Genomic DNA, 24,831 nt, shown 5'->3' on the forward strand with positions numbered 1-24,831 from the left:
TGTTTTCAACTACATGTATATGATATCAAGTAATGACCAATACTCCATTATGCAAGTTACAAAAGTTTATTTGGTAATAATTATTGTTTCTCAGTAGGAGTAGCAGAAGTCACGATTTGCAACAAAATCAAATCAGTTAAAATAGATTCCAACAGTCATATATAAGTGACTTAGCTTATTGAGCAGGATTTGCTGACTTGACTCTGACGCTGCACGATTGAGTATCAGCCTTGACAACATTATTGAGCTGAAAATCTGCAGTACAACAGAAAAAAGTGCATTTTAAGTCAGTTCTTCTGAGTGACCAGTGCTTACTCAGTGATCACTGTGACAGTGATCTGGGCAGTGCTAAGTATACGCTTTTAGACACATGTTTCAGTGAGCTTCTCATCTGTAACAATCTTGTTGATTTCTGAGCAAAACAAGGGTATCCGACCTTTAACTCATGGTGCTACAGAAAATATAAGCTTATACACTCCATGAAGTTGATCATGAACTCCAGATCTTCATGCAACGTCAATTAAACCAAGATCACTAAGTCTTCAGCTTATACCAAGACATGATAACAACCTGGCTACAAATTACTCTGTAAAAACGTTTGCAAAGGCTTTACATGTATAAGAAAAATAAATAGGGAATGTTTACCTTAACAATCTCGAATTTGCAGTTAAGCTCAAATAAGATTCAAGAAGCACATGCATTCGAAATTCCCATAGAAGATCTATAAAATCACACATTTTCATGCAGTCTTTTTCATCAAAATTATTGATTTCAAAGCTTACCTCTTGCTAAAAGTAGTTATCCACATTTTTTTGCTTGAACCCAACATTTTGAAGCTTAACAGAGGTAAAAATCCACAAAAATGTGTCCTGTTTTCTTGAATATTCCGCCTAAATCGAAAATGAAACGGTCTTTTCCGCGAGCCTGCAGTGGCATATCTGCTGACCAAAATGGCCTTGTTCGTGCCCAGTCTACCCAGTCTGAATGAAATCCAAGATGGCTGCCGGTGTTGTTGTGACCCCACGTTTTCTTGCTCATTTTAAAAGCTAGCACTGTGCATGAAAGTTGTAGGAATTATGATTGAAAGCATTGTTGTTCTTTTTGGCATCAAATGGAGTTGAGATCCATCGAAGAAGGTCTGAATGTAATATTGTTTTCACAAATGCATTTCAGTGACGTGTACTACATTTAAGTCAAGTTTAATATAAGCTTCATTTCTTTTAAAGCTTTTCCTGGAAAGCAGGCCAGTTACAGATACTAATATCAGTTGCTCATCTTGGTTTTATGTGTTTATTTGCCCAATTAAAATAACAAAAATACAGCTCAATCTTGTGGTATAGAAAATAAGTACATCCTTGCTCTTTCTTCCAAACCATTTGTTATTATTGCATACATAAGCTTTAAGTTTATAAGTTTATTGCAAAGAAGTACCTGGTATATGTAATTGTTAGATTGAGCAAAAAAGTGTACATGCAATAAGTATACATCATGCATTTGTCTTTTTTATATGGCTCAACATTGACGGTGTATACAGCAACAATGATGAATACAAAATAACAGTAACTTCACCTTAGATTAGGGAGATGAAGTTTCCCTTGGTGTATACAAAATATGTACATACAACATGTGATACAGACAATCTAACTGGCCATTGCCTATCCTATTTGTAGAAAAAATATAAATAAAACAGTGTATTACTATTTTATTGAGCATTAGTGATATAGGATTACAGGCTGTTTTACAGGCTATTTTTTCAGTTTGTTATGAGAAAATAGTAATAAAATACAACACCTTGTTCTATCTTGCTTTAAAATAGGCTTAAAATAAAAATAAAACACAAATAAAATAGATTCTCTATTTTTTCCCTATCAGGTAAAATAGGAAGAAAATATAACTCATGCATTGATATGGCTAACATCAGTTGTTACCTGAAAATTCCACAGTATTGGCCCATTGCAGCTCCAAAAATCACAAAAATTAATATTGAATCGACTGATCACAATCTAATGTTGTAAAGTTTCGTCCTTTAGCTTCTTTTGTTGTCAAAGTCGAAGAAAGAGATTTTCAGTCATAATTTGCTTGTCTTCACATTTTGTGAAAATATTTGTAGACCCAGGAAATCTTGTTTTGTTGAGATTTTATGTGGCTGATCACTTTCTTTGCAAGAAAAAAAAATATTTAGTTCTGTTGCCTTTGAGGTGAGGTTTATAACTGCATTGCCATGTGACTGTGTATGGTTTATGCATGATTGAAAGGTGATTTCATCCACGACTGCAAAATTGGTACAATTAGCCTGTTTGGTTCCAAAGCAACCCCAATTATGTTTTAGTGAATTGTTTATTATTCTATATTTTAGTTAATCACAAGACCATGATTTGCAAAGTTCTCTCTAACAACCTGATAAGATTCTCATTACAAGTTTGTCTAAAGATCCTTGTGAGGTCATTATAATAATTATAGCCTTAAGGATCCTGACAAAAATCATTGAAAGGATCCTCAAAAATCTTTCTTAGATCCTCTTTGTCTCCTTGAAAGGATCTTCTTTAAATCCTTCTAAGATTCTCATCAGATCCATGATGACTGTTAAGGATTTTGGGAAAGTTCTTTGAAAGAGATAAAATAGGATCCCTTTAAGATCCTTGTAAGATCCTCATCAAACCTCCGAAGATTCCTAAGGATCCTGACAAAGATTTTTCAAGGATCCCTGATAGGATCCTTTGAAGATCATTGTAAGATCCTCATCAGATCCTTGAGGATCCTTAAGGATCCTGACAAAAATCTTTTATAGGATCCTCCAAAGATCTTTTTAAGAACCTCTTAAGACCCTTGAGGATCCTAAAGGATCCTAAAAAAGATCTTTGAAAGATCCTTGAACAGTTCTTAACAAGAACCTTGTAAGATCCTCATCAGATCTTTCAGGGTCCTTAAGGATCCTGACAAAGATCTTTTATAGGATCCTCTAAAGATCTTTTTTAAGAACCTCGTAAGACCCTTGAGGATCCTAAAGGATCCTGACAAAGATCTTTGGAAGGTCCTTGTACAGTTCTTACCAAGAACCTTGTAAGATCCTCATCATATCCTTGAGGATCCTTAAGGATCCTGACAAAGATTTTTTATAGGATCCTTCTAAGATCTTTTTAAGAACCTTGTAAGACCCTTGAGGATCCTTAAGGATCCTGACAAAGATCTTTGGAAGATCCTTGCACAGTTCTTACCAAGAACCTTGTAAGATCCTCATCATATCCTTGAGGATCCTTGGGGATCCTGACAAAGATCTTTTATAGGATCCTTCTAAGATCTTTTTAAGAACCTTGTAAGACCCTTGAGGATCCTTAAGGATCCTGATAAAGATCTTTGGAAGATCCTTGAACAGTTCTTTACAAGAACCTTGTAAGATCCTCATCATATCCTTGAGGATCCTTAAGGATCCTGACAAAGATCTTTGAAAGGATCCTTTAAATGATCTTTTTGAAGATCCTGTAGGATCCTAATGAAATCTCTGAGGATCCTGTAGGATCTTTTAGAAGATCTTTGAAAGGATCCTCATCAGGATCTTCAAGAGATCTTTATAGGATCCTCAAGAAATCCTCTAGGATCTGTGAGGATCTTTAAAAGATCCTTGTCTTCAAGGATCTTTAGAAGACCTTTGCAGATCTTTGCAGATCTTGGAGGATCTTTGAAGATCTTTGAGGATCCTCCAAAGATTTTCACCAGGGTACTACCCTATATAAGGTATATAGGTAAATTGTGCCGCCCCAAAGGGTATGGTTTTTGACCCGTTTTGGTCTGAAAACGGGTATAGATTTTGACAATTACGGTCTGAAATCGGGTCGGGTTTTTGGGGCGGGGAACATTTACGAAAGCTTACAAACATATTTTCTTCTCAGTACGTAACTGGAACGACTAACTGATAGTGAGAAAACGAAATAGATAAACTATGTCATTCCAGCTTACTTTTGCTCCTTGCGTCAACTTCCGTTCGGCACTGATACATAATTATCAGGTCTGAAAACGGATATGAATTTTAGAGGTCAGGTCTGAAAACGGGTGACTGGAAAATGGCATGTTTAGGTCTGAAATAGGGTCAGGATTTGAAGACGGGGCGGCACACCCACACCAAGAATTCCGAGGAGTACCCCCCCCCCCCGGGATTATAAACTGCAAAGTTTCAGCATATCAGGTGTAATATCAGCTGACAAAATGTAAGTTGAAAAATGAACAATTTACAGACGTTTGTATGACTGGGGGTATGACGTATGCCCCCAGTCATACAAACGTCTGTAAATTTGTCAAATTTCATCTTACATTTCCTTGAAGCTGATATAACACCTGATATGCTGAAACTTTGCAAGGCTACTTAAGTGAAGGTGCTCTTTCCAGTGCTGGTATCAGCTTTTTATTCAGTTCTGTTGCCGCCATTTTGAAGATACATGTACATGTAGCTTCAGCTGGCATCACGTAAAGAACAGGCAATAACCATATGACTTGTACTTATTTTATTTTGTACACTGCAATTAATGCACCAATTGACTCCCTGAAGACAAGTTACATGGGAGGAGCCACAAAATAACTCTGCTTTGGGTTTGTGGCATACTAAATTGATTACAGCAATCCTACAGACTGCACGTAATTAGCATATTAGATTTCACAGCTACATGTATACACCGTACCCTGATTAAAATATACAGTAATAAAAAAAATAAATAAATAAAATACGGAATGAAGACTGAAGTGTTATCAGGGCATGTTTAGTGTATAAGAACGAAATGGTATATGCAGCTGTAGTACCTTGACATAGTTAAACCCTGTTCTTTAAGCTCCAAACACAGACTTGTGCTGAAGGCAGTGCCATTCTGATACTGGATCATACAGCAGGGGAGCTTCATAACAAGGTGCGTGTATATGAATGTGTTTTAAAAGGTAAGGACACACTATAATAATAACACTTATATCGCGCTTATCCGCATGCGTTCTAAGCCCTTTACATCCATTGTATTACAGTACAGTATGACTTAGAAATATAAAAACAAAAGATTAAGTAAACTAATTTAGATTAAAAGCGCATTTAAAAAGGTGTGTTTTCAGTTTAGTCTATGAACATGTAGCTAGGGGGAAAATGAAATGCATGAAGCAGGGACATAACACGGAGAGATGCCCCTTTGTGTGTATGGTGTAGGAGGCACATTGCAGGAACCAATAAATAACATTGGTTCATTTCTGCATTGGTTCATTTCTATTTTGACGCACTGGGACAGTTTAAAGGAGCAGTGCACACAATGCGTCATCACTTTAACTTGTTCCTGCTTCACATGATTGCACCAAAGAAATGCTATAATTCTATCTCAGCAAATTTTCACATTGTTCTCTTCTGCACTGTCTCAAAAGTGTGTTTTGTGATAGTAATTGAATGGTATTTTCCTTTCTCTTCTTTATTCTGATTTACAGCAAGAAAGCAGAGACAGCATGGAGGAGAAAAGAATCGAGGTACATGTAAAGTAATGACAAATTCAGCGTCAATTACACTTCTCATGTGATGTTACAATAAACAACAAATGTAAATATTTCCTTTGGTGATCTATGGACTTCAAAATTGATAGGCAAACTTTCTGCAGTCATTTACAAGATGTAAGTTGTCCCAAACTTTTATGCATCATGTTATTTAAATTAAGTTGTGGAAATTTTCACGGCACTTTCCTTTATTTCCAAAGAATCAAGGTTAATCACTTTCAGTCAAAACATAGTTATAATTAATTTAGGCAATGGTTATGAAACCTGACAAACGTCTTTGTTATATGTTTTTGTTTGCCTTTTTGGCCTTGTCACCCTGCACAAACAACAATAGAATTTGGAATGTGTTGGAGCAACTGACCAAGCAAAACGTTTTTGTTAAGATATTCAACTGTGGTGTGAAACAAAGGATTGTGCAGGGTCCCGGCCCTTCCAACATAAATTGCAGCACCATTGTTTTCATGGCAAGGTTTCCTAATCAGCCCTTCAAGTAACTATGGTCAAAATAAGTTATACATGTACATGTATAGTGACTATTGCCTATATGTTTACAACATAGTCCATGCTATAATGCCTGCATCCTTTGACAGGTTTCTGGAAGTATATTTGAAGACGTCGTTCAATGCAAAGGGAAACTAAATGTTTCTGATATAACAAAGGTAAGTCTTACAGTTAGCTTAAGGTAATTAAATTTTGAAGGCAATAACAAAAATTAGTCTATCTGTTAGCTTGTTGTGACTTTCAATGAACAATCTGAGGTTTGTTAAATAATGACAGCCTGGTTTTTATCCGTCATACGAAAAAGTCTACCTTGTCCAGTGTTTTGGTGTGGGTTGGGGTGGATGGAGTGTTTTTTCTTTACAGTACTGACCACGGGGATAGCAGCACTTACACGCGCGTAAAGCGCGTGCAATATGGCGGATTTACGCGCAAAATAGTAATACGCGCGCGTAAAAATTACACGAACTGAAATTACACGTACTTCGCGGGTATTTAGACCAGAGGTAAATTGTTGTATTCTTCACCGTTCACCTGGCAATGAACAGGAATTTGGAATACATGTAGGCTCGGCGGTGAAAGCATTAGAAAAGAATGGAAGAATCTTACAAATTTGTGTTTTCAACTAAGTGAAAATTACACCTGGCTCCAGTTGTTCAAAGGCCGGATAACTTTATCCTGTGGATAAGTCACTATCCGACAGTTTCAATCTGCGCAAAGATTTCAGTATTTCCTCTTGTACAAGCCAATATGTACACTCTAACCACAGTTAAGTTAGGGAGTGTACGAAAACCTTGGACAACGTTTAACGTGAAGTATATTTTCGACCCTGAATAGTGCCTTATCCAGCGGATAAAGTTATCCGGCCTTTGAACAACTGGGGCCTGGTTTGTTTCGTAAGGAAAGGTTTTATCTTCGAATTGTTTATTATAATAACCAAAAAACCTGTAACACTTTCGTTTCAAGACTGGGCGAGCTCAGAATAAAGCATACATCGTGTACATGTGTATTAATCATAATGAAAATGTGCAATAATTATATTATTACTTTATAATTATAATTACTAACATTTGCTTATGGCAAGTACCTCTTTTTCTCTTTTCCTTAGGACACAAAGTTCAGATATGACTTACAGAGAATAACAGGTATTCGATTAATTTCCTAGTCATTTTTACGATTCATTTGATACAGTAACATTTTTTGTGACAATTATATTCAACCATGCATGATTGAATCCTTTACCAAACAAAGTCTTTGAAATCAAGAGTACATTACTGACCTCTTGTGCATAGTTTGTTCTATCGTGTAAATATTGGGGCAAGGACAAAACATGGACCCAGGGTCCATGGACGCCCCCCCCCCCCCCCTATTTTCACACCCCAAAAAAGAGGATACAGCAAGGCTTATGTTAAACTTAAGTCTGGTTTCCATATGATCGCAGATCGCAGGTCGCAATAAGGTCTGTGATCGTCTGCGATCCTGCGATCGTGGTTGCAGACGATCGCAGAAGTAGTTTCCATATGATCGCAGACGATCGCAGACCTTATTGCGATCAGCGATCTGCGATCCGCGATCATATGGAAACCAGCCTTTACGTGTGCGGTGTATATGCAGTAGAAAACTTCAACCTTGAAGTAGTTTGAAAATCACACCTACCTACTTGGACAAACAGTATATCTTTTCATGGTTGTTGGCTATTCAAAATTTCTTTGAACAGTAAGTCAAGTGCTCAGGGAATTTACAAGGCAACTGAAGCCATTTTCACGATCGTCAACGAAACTCTAGATCCATGGTTTGTCCTTGCCCTAAATTATGTAGACCAAACAGTAAACTGTATATGAAGCTAAGGCAAAGTCCAAACCTTGAAACCCGTAAATCCCGCGGGTCAACCCGCAGATGTTTTCTTACGGCTGGTTTACACTGTCAAAGGTTTTTTGATAAAAGTACTGTTAAGACCTCCTCTTGGAAATTTGATGTTCGACAGAAACACTCTACGGCTGTAAGCAAAGTAAATGACTCACAGTTTGTGTTGGTACAAAGGGTTTGTTGAATATAATGTAAATCTGCTCTTCCATAGATTGTTATGTCCAATCCATGCTGTGTGTTCCAATAATTAGCATCAAAACGGGCATTGTTATAGCTGTTGCGTGTGTCTTCAACAAGAATCTTAAAGAACGAAGGTAACTAAATGGAACTATGTGCTACATGCAGTTCGCGGTTTCTGTCAGTTTCGTCGCTTTATATAATATAACTAAAACTTTATGTAGGTTCTGTAATAGAGCGGTTTTCAATTGAGTGTCGAAAATAATTTCGCGTTTGCTTTGGTTTTGCATTACTACGCTCTGTGGTTGGTTAACAAAACTCGCGCCACTTTCTCAACCAATGGGAATCCAAACCAAAACCAATCGCGTTTTGGCCCCACGCGTTTTCCCGCGCTCGGCGCCAGTTACATGTATTTCCTTCCTATTCTGATTGGCTGATTGTGTTGTTTACGTCTGTTGTGATTGACCAGAGTAATTGCTTTGGTTTTATGACACTCAATTGAAAACCGCTTTATAAGGTCACAGTGTTAAACATTGTTCAAGCTTTAGTCTTTGTCTCCGGATTGTTTCATTATCGCATACCCCCTTTGCCAATAAGAAGACCATCATTGGTATCCATCGGTCGTGTCAGACTATGGAATTGCGCGCATCTTCTGTTGTGGCTTGAAAGGCCAATAGACCCTTCTCCAAAATGGCGGCCGAAAATTCAAATAAGTTAAAATTAAAAACGTATACCAGCACTAGAAAGAGCACTTTTACTTTAATAACCCTGCAAAGTTTCAGGATATCAGGTGTAATATCAGCTGAGAAAATGTAAGTTAAAAAATGAAAAATTTACAGACGTTTGTATGACAAGGGGTATGACGTATACCCCCAGTCATACAAACGTGTGTAAATTTGTCAAGTTTCATCTTACATTTCCTAAGCTGATAACACCTAATATGGTGAAGCTTTGCAAGGTTACTAAAGTAAAGGTGCTCTTTCCAGTGCTAGTATAAGTTTTTCACTCAGTTCAATTTGAACTCATTCAAATCTGTTGCCGCCATTTTGGAGAAGGGTCTATTGTTGAATGACAGTCCTTTCCACAGGTGGGGCAGATGAAGGTAGAGTCTTTATGCCCCTCCTGCTGTTTCATCATAAGAAGACCAATCCATCTTGAAACGAAAACGGATACGTTTGGATGGGGCTTGGTGTTTGTATAGACGGGTACCAACTAAATTGTTAAGTAGAGGAAGACAAGTCTGCGCTAGACTAACATTCGGGAAGAGTTGGCATAATTCTGTATATGGTCGCCTCGTGCTGAGAAAATTCCAGATAATCTAAAAATTAAAAGAAACTATGAGGCTTAAAACAACAACAGAAATGACAACAAAATCAAATTAATTTGGAATTTATAAATCGTGTTCGTTTATTTTACGGAATAAAATTACAAGTTGTCTTTCAGGGTTAGTATAGAGGGGGCGAAATACAGGAGCGCGCGTGAAAGCTGGCACACGACCGTTCGTGTGTTTCGCCTACTCGTAATCTAAAACGAAAACGCGGGGGTATACAATGGAGAAAACCAGCCAAGTCTGGGTTTTAAGCCTGTTGTACATTTACAGTACTGGAGGCCAGTTTTGTGACGCCGATATGATAGCCCTGCTTTGAACCCCAATCACTGAGCAATTTGGTTTGTCACCATTTAGATATACACTTTTACTTCAAGTTTGTTGGTTAGTTGCGTGCAACGGAACCCCGTTAAAACGACCAACTTCGGGACGTGAAAATGTGGCCGTAATAACGGGTTGGTCGACGTAGTAAAACTAAGGAAATGACTGGACTTTCATTACGTTTGGGGCACAAAAAGCTGGTCGTATTAAGGACGGTGCCTACTAATACCGAAATATTTTTGTGCAGTTTATGACTAAGCGGCAAAAGCAGATCTTAGCAAAGGCTATTAAAATCCAAAAAGAAAACTGGGGGTAACCAGGCATTTTTCAGAGATAATTAAGCAATAATATCTCTAAAAAGCGCCAAAATTTAAAGCAATGTATGGGATTTTTTCCTAAATTGAACCTTAATTATCTCTGAAAAATGCGTGGTTACCCCCAATTTTCTTTTTGGATACCAAGAGCACTTCCTAAGTTCTGCTTTCTCCACATAGTTTTAAACCGCGCAAAAAAATCCCTGTATTAATAGGCACCACCCATAGCAAACCCGAGTATGTCGAGATGCGCAGAACGTATGCGCAGTAACAATAGTAGGCACCGTCCTTAACAAGGTGGTCGTAAGGCGGGCTTCTGACTGTATTTGCTGTCAACCAGGAAGTTTCTTTTTTTCGTTCTACTCTTCTCTAGGTTTTCTAGTTTTGACGAAGAAAATGCAAAGTTCTGCTGTGAAAACATCGCAGCACATCTCGAACACACATTAGAATGGGAAAAGGAGATGGTCATCAAACGACAGCAAGAGGTGAGATCACTTAGAAATGTGACTATTGGCTTTTTAAAGGGGCACTGTCACGGAGATTTTGCTGTCTGTTCGTCATAACTGCTCAACTACTTGACAAAGAACCTTTTTTTTCTAACATGAATTAAATTGCTTTTAGAATATGAAACGATTTCTCCGAGGAAGGATAAACTATAATCAGTTTTTAGCGATTTCTTCAAAATACTCAGAAGGAGTTGGACAATTTTTTCAAGTTGCAATCCATTTCCATCCTAGCCATCTGCAGCCAAAGATGAGTGAAACTAGTTTCTGTACACTAGTAAGGTTGTTACTAACAAAAAAAAACACATTAACGTTTCCATGGATACAAAGATATTTTAGGGCCATTCAAAGCGACACTAAACATACTGTAGGTGACATTGCCCCTTTAAAGATCGTGAAAATATCTGACACAGTGAGGTACATTGTGCATGCACATTAGTAATTTTCATTGGAAAAGTGGATACTGATCTGACTAATTAAGTTAGAATACTAACGTTTCTGCAGTTTCAGTAGTAGAAATAGGGCATGGTCTTTAATATGGAAATCAAAGATTAGGAACCGCAGTTTTTTTTTTCTTTTAATTTTTCACGGAGAAAGTGGCTACTGACGAACCTGGAAAACATGGCATCGTCTATAAAATATGGAAATGAAAGATTATGAAGTGCAGTTTGTAAAACATGTTCACTTTCTTCTCAGGAACAAACCCATTTTTTTTTAACTGACCATAATTGATTTACTGACCATTATGGGGTGAAATAAAGTGTTGTTGTTGTTGTTATTATTATTTAATTTTGATAAAAACGTTTTCGATTGTTGTCTGTTTTCTTTTTGGACAGCATTTGCTGAAAGTTGCCAGGAACCTGTTCACACGTGTCGGTGAGAATACTGTTTTAATCAGTTTTATCCTAGGCTAAAAGGCTTAACATAATTGATACTGAGCATCCCTGTGTTCCTGAAGAGGTTGGGGAGCCTGGGTTCATTATAGGAGTTAAAAAGCTAGGGCAGCACTTTATCCTCGGCTATTTTATGATTCTGAGTGTTGGTGCGGCCAGGCATGCGTTTCTCAAACTCGAAAATATTTCAGTTTCTGTAAAACTATTTTACGGGTACCTTCATCACTAGAAATTCGAATTTTGATAATTTTGAAAGACAAAACGTTGAAAGCTTAAAATTATTAAGAAGCACATGCAGCTACATGTAGTTTGAGTGAAAACTTTCTACCACTCCATGGACAGCGGAATGGAAAAATATTTTTCGCGCCCGAAAACAGTTCGCTTGTTTTGAGGAAGGGACTAATGATGCGAGTTGCGACCTTCTGTTTGGGGGAGGTTCTGATAAAAATATCGCATGATACGTGTGTTTTTGCTTTCTGTACCGTAACTGAGATAACAGTCTATTGTAGTTTTGATTTCTTTCTGGAAGAATACAGATTTATACCGAATCTTTTCCATTGCAGATGATGTAAGTCTTCTGTTGAGTGAGATTATGACAGAGGCCCGTAATTTGACGAATGCAGAAAGGTAAAAATAAACTTGAGTATAATTATTATATGATACTACATCTAATGTTATTTTGTATCAGCCTTGTTCTCTGTCTCTCTCCTCTTTTTCTCTGTTCTCTTCTTTCCTGGAAGAGAGATGAAACCGTGAATGATGTTTCTGATTTTGTTTATGTTAGCTCCCGATTGTTTTTATGTTGCTATTACTTTTGGAAATCCTCTGCACGTTCTGCCAGAATGCCCAGTGAACTGTGGAAAAGAAGACGTACGATAAAATACAGCCGTTATTGAGTGTTTTCTCGTGTCAAACAATGAAGATTATACTAACATCTGATGCTTTACAGCGACTAAAGTAGCTCTCACGGAAAAAAAGTGTCGCTTTTCTAATATCATTTTGTTGTCTCCTTGCAGGTGTTCTGTTTTTCTATGGGACAAAGAAAGAGACGAACTTGTCGCAAAAGTCTTTGATGGAGAAATTCCCAGCGATGGAAACAGCAGAAAGGTGCGTGTCAGTTAGGTTAAGCAAACTGAAGGCTAGCAGAGTTTGTACAAATCTCCAAACATAACGGTATTTGGCATAGTAAGATACGCATTTCTCTATTTGAGATGTCGCGAATATTTGGTTTCAAAACCTAAAATCCTTGTCAGGCTGTTTTAAGTGCCGATGTAGCCTGCTTCTCCCTCATTGCAAGGGGCGACCTGGTCGAGAGGACAAAAGAACGAACTACAAAAAAATGGGCCTAGACATAAGAAACAATGGAGCTGCAGGTTTTTGGGGTCTAGTGAAGATAGAGTTTTGAAAAGGTACAGGCCTACTACATCGCAGCCAACATTTGTGGTATTTGTTGATTGAAAAAGCGAAAGTTTTGTGATATCAGTAATTCACATCTTCTCCAGATCTGTAACGTAGTCGAGTCGATTCTTGTAACTTGTCAGTATGGGATGGTTGTCTGTCAGAGAAAATGTTGATTGTGAACTTTACTTCCATGTGATATTTGAAGCCTTCAGATGCAACCATTCAAATAACAGCCACTGAGCTGTCCTTCCCTGTATCGCTACCAGTTAGGCGTGTTTCAATTCCTCCGAGGTGGATTTTCGTAGAAATTGTCTTCTTTTGATTTAGCCCATTTTATTAGGTCAAACGTACAATGTATACAATTACACATTGTTCAAATGGCATCATTCGAAGAAATGAACCCCATCACCAGAAATATCACATAAAAATTAGTAAGTTTACCAAGTTTGGTTTTGCTTCATTGCGTACTAACCAGGCTGCAAACTGTCAAAAGTCGCGCAAATTCCATACAAATATATCTAATTCTGAGATGGCGTCCTCCAAATCCATACAAAGTCTCTATATGTTTCCTATTTTGGAACCTTCTACATGGTTGCAATCTAACGATAGAACCTCTGATTTGGTAAACTGACTAATTCTAATGCGGTCTTTCTTGTGACGGACTCAAATTTCTGATTAAATGAAAATTTAATAAACTGGTCCATACTCTCCAATTGAACTCCAGAACTGAACACAGTTCTTTAACAAACATTCACTTTGGGGACAGACCTTTGTGAGCCACGGACGGCAACCGGAAGTTAAATGTCCTCTTTGTTGGCTTTTTTAACCTCTCGCCTTGGGCTGGAAGACTCTTGTTTTGTTATCAGTTTGGTTGCCGCAGTACGACTGTGACCCGTTCTTGGCTCACGAATGTCTCTGCTTAAGTTCCCTGTTACTTTGTAGGAGCCTGAAGTAAGGATCCCTATCACTCAAGGAATTGTGGGATGTGTGGCTACTACAGGTGTGTTATATACATTGTAACAGAACTTTAAAAGTCTGTAATCTTTTATTTTTATTTTTTTTTCTGTTTTCTCTAGTTCTTACCATTTGCCGTCCTTCATACCTTGGAACAGATTTTTAATGATGTCTCAAGTGTTCATTCATTGCATAATAATATTAGAAATTCTGTGTCAAATTGGCATATCCCTAGACCAAGAACAAAAGCTGCAAAAACCAACCTACATTACAGAGGATCTGTCCGGTTATGGAACAGGATCCCTGTACCGATATAATAATAAGACATCGATAAGACATCGACAAAAGTGAAATGATTGTAAAACATCGTTACATGACAAGGTTACATGTATCGTTAAATACATTTATCAAATAATATCATAGTAATTCGTATTACACGTTATACTGAATTTAGCAGAATACATGTAGTTTGTTACAGGTTATACTTGATATCATATAATTACTGTTGTTTCATCTGTGTTCAGTGTCGTTTTGTTTACACGGCTCCTAGAAAGATCATTTTATGTAATGATATAACTAGATGTATGTACTTCGTGTAATGTGATCATGATGATGATGATGATGATGATGATGTTGATGATTTTATTGATGATGATGATGTTGTTGATGATGATGATGATGATGATGATGATGATGATGATGATGATGATGATGATGATGATGATGATGATGATGATGGCGATGGTGGTGATGATGATGATGATGATACATTAGTGTTTGCAGCTTAATAATTCGATCTAACATCTTCAATAGTATCTTCCATGATTTTCTTACTGCAGGACGTTGCTAAATCTTTTCTTCTTCTTGACCAGCGTTCCTTCAAGACGAGTCAACTTCATTTCTTAAAATTCGCAACATTCAACTTGTATAAAAATTATCGCTCTGTGGTATCAATTTGAACACTCAGTCTGGTTCTAACCTAATGTGTAATTTGTGTCATTTTCCTTCCAGGAAAGATGTTAAACATTAAAGATGCGTACAGCCATCCACTGTTCTATAAAGGCCTGGATGAGAAAACTGGTTTTAGAACGAGGTGAAGATCTTTTCTTTTTAGGTTTATGCATCCTACGAGGTCGTTTTTAGGGGATTCGAATGCCCTGGCCGGACAAGTTGTACTTCTAAGCCTATATGGATGGCAGAGATATTCTTGTGCTTTCCTGGTCGTACATAACCGTGCACCCTCGTTAAAAAAGTCTTCCTTTTTAGGGGAACAGGCGACTGTAGCGTTCTTTAAATATGCGCGCGCAGTTCAAATGGGATATGTACGCATTCCAGACCTTCTGATGTCGCTCTTACAAAATGTCAAAAAAATGAAACGCGTGCAATTTGCCGATTAAAATTTCGTCATTTTTGCTATCAGTGCAGTTTAAGGAGTGTGGTGGTTTCCGTTTTCAAAACATTCGGACACCTCTTGTTAGCAAGGAAGGAAGGTGTGCTCCATATAGTGCCCCCTTCAAGCCCCCCCCCCCCCCCTTCTTTTCTGTTCCCTTTGGTTACCCAAGTCTTCCCTGCTTCTTCTTCTATTCACAGGAAATGCCTCCTCCTACTCTCGCTTAGACTAAAGCTTCAAAGAACCCTGTAAGAAAACAAAAAGAAACAACGATTCATTGTCATTGTTCTTTACCGTGCTGAAATATTTTGTTGGAGAATGAAAGAGCACACTAACCTTGTTATCCCCATATTTTCTTGTGAAATTCTCGACCGACGTTTGGAGAAGCCGGTTTCAAGTTACTCACTGCGATGTGTCGGCTCGACAACATCGGAGGGCAAACCGTACAGAAACGATGGCGGCTTTACATCTTACCACAATACCTCTCGAACCTAACAGCCAATAAGCAAATAGAAAGTAATTTTTTTGGGCCGAAATTCGTCCATGTACTAACAACATTGTTTATGCTGGGTTTGAAGTTTTTGGAACTTTTCTGTGCATTTTTATGAGCGTTTTTAGGGTTATTGTACGCTAAGAACTGTGGGTTATTTTACCAGTCGCCATCTTTTTGCGGTACGGTGGATTGGACACCCGATTTCAATTTTGAAATTTGATTGACGTGTCGGTTTCCTTGAAAGTATCGGGCTGTGTTAATAAAAGTATGTTATTCTGAAAAAGATTTTCTGAATCGGGCCGGCTTTCATTTCACGAATCGGGCGGCCGTTAATCGGGTGTCTGTGATGCACGTTCGATTGGCGCTCGGGGAATGTCGGACCGACAAATCGGGCAAACAAATTACAGCGTATAAACCAGGCTTAGTAATGATGAAGAGAAATGATACTCGGGTGAACTCTGATGATGCCTTGCGTTAGGTGTATGAATATGGCTGTCAGACTTGAGAAAATATTTGTTTCTCTTTAGTAGTAAGCCACTAATCGTGTTTACTCATTGCATTTCAGAAATATTTTGTGTTTCCCTATCAAAGATGAGGAAGGTACGTAAGTATATCATAAGATGAGCAGTATATCATTATCATAATTATTCTTCATTTACTGTGGGTTTAATCGTGACATTTGTTTTCTTACAGAGGTGATTGGAGTAGCTCAGTTGTGCAACAAGATTAATGGTATGTAAACCTATTCTTGACTGAACTAATTAGTTTGTTACGTTTTTTTCTTGAACAATTAGTCTGCTGACGAGAAAATACAGATTCAAACGAAACAATTGAAAGTGGCTTTGAACGACTGTTCTCTCTTCTAAACGTAGCTGTATTCTGTAAATTTAACGCCATTTTTACTTTGTATCGTCTCAGAGTGTTACGCGCGTAATTTCAAGGAAACATAAACAAAAAACAAAACAAACAAAACAGTCTAAACTGTGTGCCAAGAAATCTTCCCCAAGTTTTGTCCCAATTGATCGTTCGAACATTTTCTTAGTTGAGGTATCTTTTTTTTTTCTTTTTTCCTTTCATTCCACTCCGAGGCATGCATTGGCCACACGGCTCTTCCCTGGACAGAGAATTAGCCCACAGCCCAAGTTTAAGTATAGCATTAAGGACTCTTTTCTATAAGCGCCTTCTAGATAATATAGGGGCGCGTATTGAGGAAGGGGCACATATTAACCATCAAGAATTAACAAAAAGACCTTTAAAGAGGTGCGCTTATTGGAAAGGGAGTCACTTCACTGGCAGCACTCATTACAAACATTCACGATTTCTTCACAGGATCCTGTTTTACAAAGTTTGATGAAGACCTCACAAGAGCGTTTGCTATCTACTGTGGCGTGAGCATTTTCCATGTAAGTTTTAAATTGTCTTGGCTTTTAACCATCCTTTTCAACATCTACCTGAGATAGTAGAGTTGTTTTCACTCTTGTGAAAACCAGGAATTCATTTGAGTAACTGTTCTTAAAACGAAAATCCAGTTAGGGTACTATTCTATTTTGTGTGCTCTACCATTCCATTGTAATCAGTGCAGTACATCTAATAAGTTTTATGTTCTTTGACTCTGCCTTGAGTCTTGCATACACGTAGGGTGGTCTGGACATTTCGAATAAACGTGTGGTTGATGCATGATCTGAGCGATATTGCAAGCTTTAAGTTATGGAATTGAGTCGAAAATACAGTAATACAGTAAGATAAATACAGTAAGAGTACAAACGAATTAATACAAATTATATGCAGTATAGTTAAGCGCTTTTTATTGTGTTTTCATATCATGCTAGTCTGAAATGTCAGCCGTCTCCTCTCCCTAACCGTTAGGGAGAGAAGACGGCTGACATTTCAGACTAATATCATGCCTGATGGGAATATTACATTTATAACTTGTGTCATGGATTTATCTTCTTCGTACATAACATGGCTTTGTTTAAAAGGACGTCTTGATCGATGTGAACATCCTAACTGAGAGGATCGATTGAAAGTTTCGCTGAGTAAAACGCAACCGATTTTTGAATTTTCATTATACAAGTCATGCTAATTATGAAATAGTTTTCTAAGTATTATTATTATTATTATTATTATTATTATTATTATTATTATTATTATTATTTCAACAAGAAAATTGACGATAGTAAAACAGCATGACGTTTCGACGACTTCATATCGTCATTGTCAAATGAGTAAAAAGGAAATAACTGAAAGGCATATTTATAGGTATTGAAAGAGAAAATAAATTAGCATGAAAGCATTCAGGTAAAGAGTTTCGCCCGAATGGAATCCGCTTGCGTGTTCAGTTTCGGTCTTTTGTTCTTGATCCACAGCATTTCGTAGACCAAACATTCAAATTTGTCACGGCATTTCTTTATGACTTTAAAGTTCTTAATTAAGTTGTTAGGTGTTAAACCATGCGCGTCCCTGAGATGTTTTCCGATCACAGAATGTTTATGCTCCTCAACGCGTTGATAGAGGTGGCGGCAAGTGTACCCAATTTTTTTTTTTTTAATTATTTATTGTGAAAATACGCTTAGCTTTTGTGAGACCAGCAAGCTAGGCTCACCAGCTAGTTTACAGGTATTTCACACTAAAAGATTAAAATAACTAATACAAATTAAAAAACATCAAATGGCATACTAGGTAAAATTTAAATTTCTAATACAAATTAATCATCATACGTAAAACAAAAATTTACAATAAAGAAATAAATGGATATAAAAAACTACAATAATTCGTATTGTGTGAAAAGCTCACTCGATCATAGTAGACCTGCCAGATCTAGTGTTCTGATACTGTTTTTAAAAGCCTTGTAAGTACTCTTAGTAGTCACTGTTCTGCTTGAGTCAGGTAATGAGTTCCAGAGTTTTGGTGCCGTAAACCTCCACGATTTAAGGCCATAAGTTGTAGTGCTGGCCTTTGGTCGCTTTAAAATGTCACTTCCTCTTAGATTGTATTTATTATTATATAATTTATAATTATTAATATATAATTTGTATCACACAAATCACATGTGAATTCGTATACTACACTTTGCTGATTGATCAGAGGAGGCTTTTCTTCTGTGACTCTCAGATGATCAGCGATCTTTTTGCTCGTGAACACCGGCTGTAGTTCTTGGTTAATTTTGGTTCTGAGGTCGCCAAGTTGCCTGCGAACCACGTTCGCCGATTTCTGATCTTTAAATGGCAACGTAATCCGAACAGGGGTTTGAACTGGGTCTATAGGATGCTGGAGGCGATTGATAGCCGAGTCGATGAGTTTTTCGGGATATTTCAATTTCAAAAATATCCCTTTTAAGGTCTTGCGTTCTTGCAAAAGGAAGTCTTGTGTAGACGATAAGCGTTTTGCGCGGTCTAGCATTGTTCTTAGAAGTGACCGTTTGTACCGGCTGTCAACATGGCTTTGGTAATGTAGGAGGAGCCCTTTATTTGTTTGCTTTCTGTAAACGCAGGTTTCAAGGCTGCCGTCGGTTTTGATGATTTCCATGCCAATGAATGGTAATCGATCGTTGGTTGCTACTTCCATCGTAAATTGAATGGAGGGATGGGCTTCGTTAAGACATGTAAGCAAATCGGTGGCATCGGAGAGGTCGCGTACCAGAGCCAGCGTGTCGTCCACGTATCTCTTGTAGAAGCTCGGAAGCTTGTTCTCACTCGCTAGTTTCTCTTCAACTGAACACATGAACGCGTTTGCCATAAGTGGGCCTAATGGTGATCCCATCGCGACCCCATCGACCTGTTCGTACAAGTTTCCATTGAATTGAAATAGTTGATTTTTGGGGCAACACTTAGCAGCTCGATCAGGTCGTCTTTGCTGATGTTCATGTTGTAGGTCTTGTTGAACCAATTATCTTTGAAGGCTTTATCGGTTAGAATATGGATGGTTTCGTCCAGAGGAACATTTGTGAAGAGAGCGGTGACATCATAGAAGACAAGAAAAACATTAAAGTCATGAAGAAATGCCGTGACAAATTTGAATGTTTGGCCTACGAAATGCTGTGGATCAAGAACAAAAGACCGAAACTGAACACGCAAGCGGATTCCATTCGCGCGGAACTCTTTACCTGAATGCTTTCATGCTAATTTATTTTCTCACTTTCAATACCTATAAATATGCCTTTCAGTTATTTCCATTTTATTCATTTGACAATGACGATATGAAGTCGTCGAAACGTCATGCTGTTTTACTATCGTTAATTTTCTTGTTGAAATGTTTTTCTTAATCGTTTATTATTATTATTATTATTATTATTATTATTATTATTATTATTATTATTATTATTATTATTATTATTATTATTATTATTATTATTATTATTATTATATAGCTGGCTCCGCAAGCAGGCAAGATGGGTCAAATCTTGTGTCGCGATTGGCTACTCGATAGGGCAGCGCTCGGGATTACCCTTTGCCTTTCTTTTCTTTGCCCTTTTTTTATATTATGATAATAACAACAGTAAAAACTGGTTCATTGTATAATACAATTTCTGGGATTTGATTGGCTTAGTGGCCATGTTAAATGAGCCATTATACCATTCTGGTTGTTCTTGCAATGCGAAATCAGCAAAATCTAGCAATATTTCTTGATTGTATTTAATTAAACCAGCTACGCGCCTCGTTGGCTATCTATCATCTCATATTCAACGCGCGCTCGTGGAATAATTGTTAATTGTTACGAGCGTTTAGCTGTATCACGACAGTTTTCCTCCTCGTGTGTTCCTGTCTGCTTTCTCTCGTCAGTGTATTGTTTGGAGCCTCCTTGCACTGCTGCAGTAGTTGCTGAGTTTGGTTTTAATCCCGGATGTACCCGGTTGGATCGGCGCTTTTTCCAGCAACAAATCAAATTCCAAAAGTGGGTGCGAAACGTACTGCTCTGCAGACTGTACACGACTGGATTAATCGTTGAGTTCAAAAACACTAGTCCCGAAGCGATGTTGAAATGAATCTGTTTTAATATGATGGTGCCAGTGAAACCCAGAAAGTAAATTGTGAGTTCAGGAATCCAACACAGTGCATATACAACTGTCACTGCAATGACAAGTTTAGTGACGCGCCTTCTATAGCGCAGCAATGCTCTCTGGGTAGCCTCGTTTTCTTGTTCTGTAAACCATAGTCGATGTACAACCCGAGAATACAGGAATCCCATAATACTCAGCGGAATGATGCCAGCAACTATAGTCCAACCAACAGTGTAGATGTTAGCGTAAATGTCTTTGGACCAGCTATGCACACAAGCGTTTATTTTGTGGTTGTAAACTGTAATGAAAAACCCGACTCCAGCCCACAAGAGTGCAATTATCCAGCTTACAACACCGAAAATTTCAACTTTTGTAGTTGTCAGTTTTCTTCTGTAAGGAAATATGACTGCGTAGTAGCGCTCGATTGCTATGGCAACCAGCGTGAAAACGGAGGCCACTGCTCCTACCCAGCCAAGGACACCTCCCGTGACAAACTTGCAGAGAATATCCCCTGTACTTCCCCCAGGGTGATTGAGAACCGGTGCGATGATGAACTGAATGCCGAAGAACACGCCCACAAGTATGTCTCCAGCTGCGAGGTTGACGAGAAGGTAATTTACGGGTGTCTTCATTGATTTGTTCTTGAGCACAACAAGAATAACCAGTGTGTTACCAACAACGTCTGCAATCGCCATCAGAGAGAATACAACAGCAAAGCATACATACAATAGCGACATGGCTTTTCTCAGTTCGAGACCTTCAGAAAGAAAGAAAGAAAGAAAATAGAATGTAAACGGAATTCTAATAAGAAGTGCTACGACTTTAAGGCGCGGTGAATGAGATTTCTTGGCGGATCAAATGATTTTTCAATCACATCGAAATCACTTTCCATTATTCTAGAGCAGGATATCTGTTAAGCTTACCGTATGATTTTAAGGTCAATTTTAAATATCCGTGATGTAAATCTTTACAGAGTCAAATATTTATAACATCTCAAATGTCCTCATCATGCATACATTTTCCCTTTTTCTAACTCTAACCTGTATAACGCTATGGATGAATCTTAAACATTCTGGCAATGGCTGGCACTTACTATACATATCGAGCAATTTGAAAAAAAAAAAAAAAGCCTTTTAGCCTAACGCTAAAAAGTTAATAATTATCCCTTTAACATTTTCCCTTGAATTTATCGTTCGCCGACGAACGATAATTTTACTTGTTCGGTACGGGGAGAGCTGAGAATATATCAGAAAACACATCACCTGTCAGCAGCCAGCTACGAGAAGCAGTTTTTACGTTCTTTGGCAATTTTTAGTAAGCGGATTCTTCCCTCGGCGACTTTGAATCTGAATAACGGTTAACGGTTATAGGCGGAATTATGATCTCTTGTAAACTGATCATGGTATTCTATCTTTTCCAGACTACGAGCAGTCCGTTATTTTCCTTAGCGAGCGAATCACGCGAGCGCTCGCATTTCTATCCCTGAGAAAAAGAAGGGACTCAGTGTTCGTCGTCTTATCTTTTGTGTTATTTGTAAACCAGAAGAAGAGTAGTCCCTTGGGGCAGGACTAGTGTCCATTTTGTATGTTGTTTGTTCATTGTTGCGTCATTGTTTGCGTTCTAAGCAATGTGTTGCCCCCTTAATTTATTTTTGTGTATTGGAAAGGTTTTTTTTTTTTTTTTTTTCTCATAACGTGGGAACTTTTTCTCTTTTCAGTTGGTGTTCTCAAAGTATTTTAAGTGATTTTCGTTCCATTTTTTTTTAATTTTTTGTTTCTCGTGATGTAAATGTTAATTTTTAAGTCGCAAGAGTTTACCGAAAAAATCCCCATAAATCTTCATGTTGTTAATGGTTTTAAACTGGCAATGCTTTGGTTAGCACTGCGTTGCAATTTTAGGGAAAATTTCCTTTTGTGATATCTTGCACACGCGCACATATATTTTCTTTGATGCAAAAATAAAAAGCTCGGTGTCATTTTATAATTTTAAATTTTCCTTTCCATAATCATAGAGCAGTTGTTGACGTGTTGCATGCGCAAATATATGTTATGACAATCCAACAATCCATACTAAAAAGCGCTCTTAACATTTGACAGTTCGTCTGTCACAATAAAAAGTCTTGCGAATAGTCAGTTTCCCAGCAGATGATATACAAATGAATCGCTAAAATTAATGTTTACATAGTCTTCTTTCCCCCCATTTCCTCAGACTCTAAGGTTTGCATTTAAAAGTCACGTAAACCCAAACTCCATTTAGTTTGTCACGAACGTAGAAACTCAATTAAATTTATTACCCGCAACGTTTTTTTTGCCAGTAACGCATTTACTATACTAGACGTGTGTTGATAGAAACTGCCGGATTTGCTAACTTAAACGTGTAATAGACTTTCCACGGAATAACGCATTTTGTAATGTCTGCGTAACCGACGACGCAAGCCTTCGGCAAAACTTCCCCGCGAATTATTCTGAAATGTTTCTAACGGAATTTTCAACTAGACTGTGGATCGGTAACAGTAGTAAAAGGTTTAGGTATAAGACTAAATAGCATTGTTTCTATGCAAAGAATTGTATTTTAATAAATAGAAATATGAAGCCGATGCTTAAACTACAGTAAGACAGCTTAAACATTATCGCCAGGTCAAAAATTCGCCGTACAAACCCTCGACAGCCCATATCGAAAAGGAAAACAACAAAATTATTGATGTTAAGTTTTGTATAATGGTTGTAATGTAGAAACGAATTAATTTTTAAAAACCATGCTGCGGATGCTATGTTCTCGTTAAGGGTGGGTGTAGTATGCAAAAGGAAAATGCAATTTTTGACGTATCCTCACCCTATATATTACAGAAATTGAAGTATTGCTGTGGATAACAGTGACAAGAAACCGCGTACACGATAGCTAGGATTCTTAAAAAAGGAACTCGAAATCATTTACTTGATTCCTCTTCTAAGATTTGAAAAGACCTTATTTTGTCTTCGACCGTTTGGATAATTTTGGATGCTATCCAAACGAAACAACAGTGGGTTTTCAATGTATTTTGTTCCCGAATAGTCGAAATATGTCCGCTGCAATTGCGCCTTGAGACAATAAAATCACTTTTGTTGCAGCGTATTTGTCCCTTATGGCCAACGTTTCAGTTCCTTGATTCGATTTTAGAAGTAGTCCCATTTTGAATTTAAAAAGTTACTTAATATTGATATGTGGCGATAGTATAAAATGAAACATACGCTACTCACTTCTATCATGAAGCCAATGAAGGCCTTCCAACTAATCAGGCGTGAAAATTATCACGGTGTAATTATAATGTGAGCCGAATGTTATGGGACTTTTGGCAGCTTAACTTGTCCTGAAGAAAAGCCCGGAAAAGCTTTCGGGCGGAGAGTTACTGACAAATCTGTCTTTCAGTTGATGTGTAAACTGAGTTTTGCATACATCATTATACATAAACGCATTCATCGTTCATTAAAAATTGATATCATTTTTCATTTCACAAAGGCATCAGCTGCCAGTATTGAATTAGTTCAAATAAAGCAAATCCCACTTTTCACAGTAATATATAAACTGATAAATCGACGAAGCTGACATTAGATGCAGTTAACTGTTGTTAGTCTTTGAAAAGGAAAGGAAAGTGTATGTACCATTCGTTCCAATTATTCAGGAGTCCGCTGTAAGGACACCTGACCAAGGCATTAAAGAAAACCAATTTACAAATAGTTAACTACTCAGCGTGCGCTATCAGTAATTGAGGTTGCCAAGCCGGGCGGCGATAACCAATAGCTATAGGCGAGTTTTAACTCGAGTTTTAACTTCTTGAGCTTTTAGCAAACCTCTCAGGTACATCCATAACTCAATAGCGCACGCTAGCGTTTACCATTTGTTTTATAACATAGTCCAAACCAAGAAATAGGATCTGTTCTCATTTGAGGCATTGACGTGTAACACAAATGCTACGTTTTAAAGAGTTGTCGACGAAAATAAAAACATTTTCACTTGGCTTATTTTTATTTTTATTTTTTTTTAGCCTTAATCAGTGTTAATTATGTTGTTTTCCGTCTCCAAGTAGGTTGTAAGCGTTTTTTTTGTTGTTAACCTGAATGAATATCGTAAGTTCCTTGTAATTTTTCGCTCAAAAAGTTGAAAACCACAGAATTGTACTTGCGTTTAAATTGCTCCGAGCAAGCGCTAACTTA

At 37.6% G+C, this 24,831-nt stretch overlaps 3 protein-coding genes across 3 annotated transcripts in view; 1 reads left to right on the top strand and 2 right to left on the bottom strand.

Annotated features, from left to right (window-relative positions):
* Positions 1-24,831, top strand: part of LOC146477862 (cGMP-dependent 3',5'-cyclic phosphodiesterase-like) — a 56,995-nt gene that overhangs the window by 18,824 nt on the left and 13,340 nt on the right. Inside the window, exons 9-22 of the mRNA XM_085112959.1 lie at positions 4,818-4,892; positions 5,446-5,484; positions 6,099-6,167; positions 7,115-7,151; positions 8,084-8,186; positions 10,385-10,496; positions 11,351-11,390; positions 11,971-12,034; positions 12,424-12,514; positions 13,751-13,808; positions 14,774-14,855; positions 16,211-16,245; positions 16,339-16,377; positions 16,975-17,048. Coding sequence (XP_084969085.1) covers positions 4,818-4,892; positions 5,446-5,484; positions 6,099-6,167; positions 7,115-7,151; positions 8,084-8,186; positions 10,385-10,496; positions 11,351-11,390; positions 11,971-12,034; positions 12,424-12,514; positions 13,751-13,808; positions 14,774-14,855; positions 16,211-16,245; positions 16,339-16,377; positions 16,975-17,048 — 918 coding nt within the window. The remainder of the gene's footprint in view (positions 1-4,817; positions 4,893-5,445; positions 5,485-6,098; positions 6,168-7,114; positions 7,152-8,083; positions 8,187-10,384; positions 10,497-11,350; positions 11,391-11,970; positions 12,035-12,423; positions 12,515-13,750; positions 13,809-14,773; positions 14,856-16,210; positions 16,246-16,338; positions 16,378-16,974; positions 17,049-24,831) is intronic.
* On the bottom strand, positions 17,925-19,728 carry LOC146477864 (uncharacterized). The gene is made up of 2 exons (XM_085112946.1): positions 18,670-19,728; positions 17,925-18,179 (listed from the first exon to the last, which is right to left on the bottom strand). The coding sequence occupies exons 1-2, from the start codon at positions 19,402-19,404 to the stop codon at positions 17,940-17,942; spliced, it is 975 nt and encodes a 324-aa protein (XP_084969072.1). The 5' UTR covers positions 19,405-19,728; the 3' UTR covers positions 17,925-17,939.
* Positions 20,356-23,927, bottom strand: LOC146477865 (QRFP-like peptide receptor). Its single transcript, XM_085113005.1, has 2 exons — positions 23,878-23,927; positions 20,356-21,398 (listed from the first exon to the last, which is right to left on the bottom strand). Exon 2 carries the CDS (start codon positions 21,376-21,378, stop codon positions 20,356-20,358), a length of 1,023 nt encoding a protein of 340 aa, XP_084969131.1. The 5' UTR covers positions 21,379-21,398; positions 23,878-23,927.

This window comes from Pavona decussata, unplaced genomic scaffold (genome assembly GCF_977016875.1).
Source record: "Pavona decussata unplaced genomic scaffold, jaPavDecu1.1 SCAFFOLD_68, whole genome shotgun sequence".
NCBI classification, from domain to species: Eukaryota; Metazoa; Cnidaria; class Anthozoa; order Scleractinia; family Agariciidae; genus Pavona; species Pavona decussata.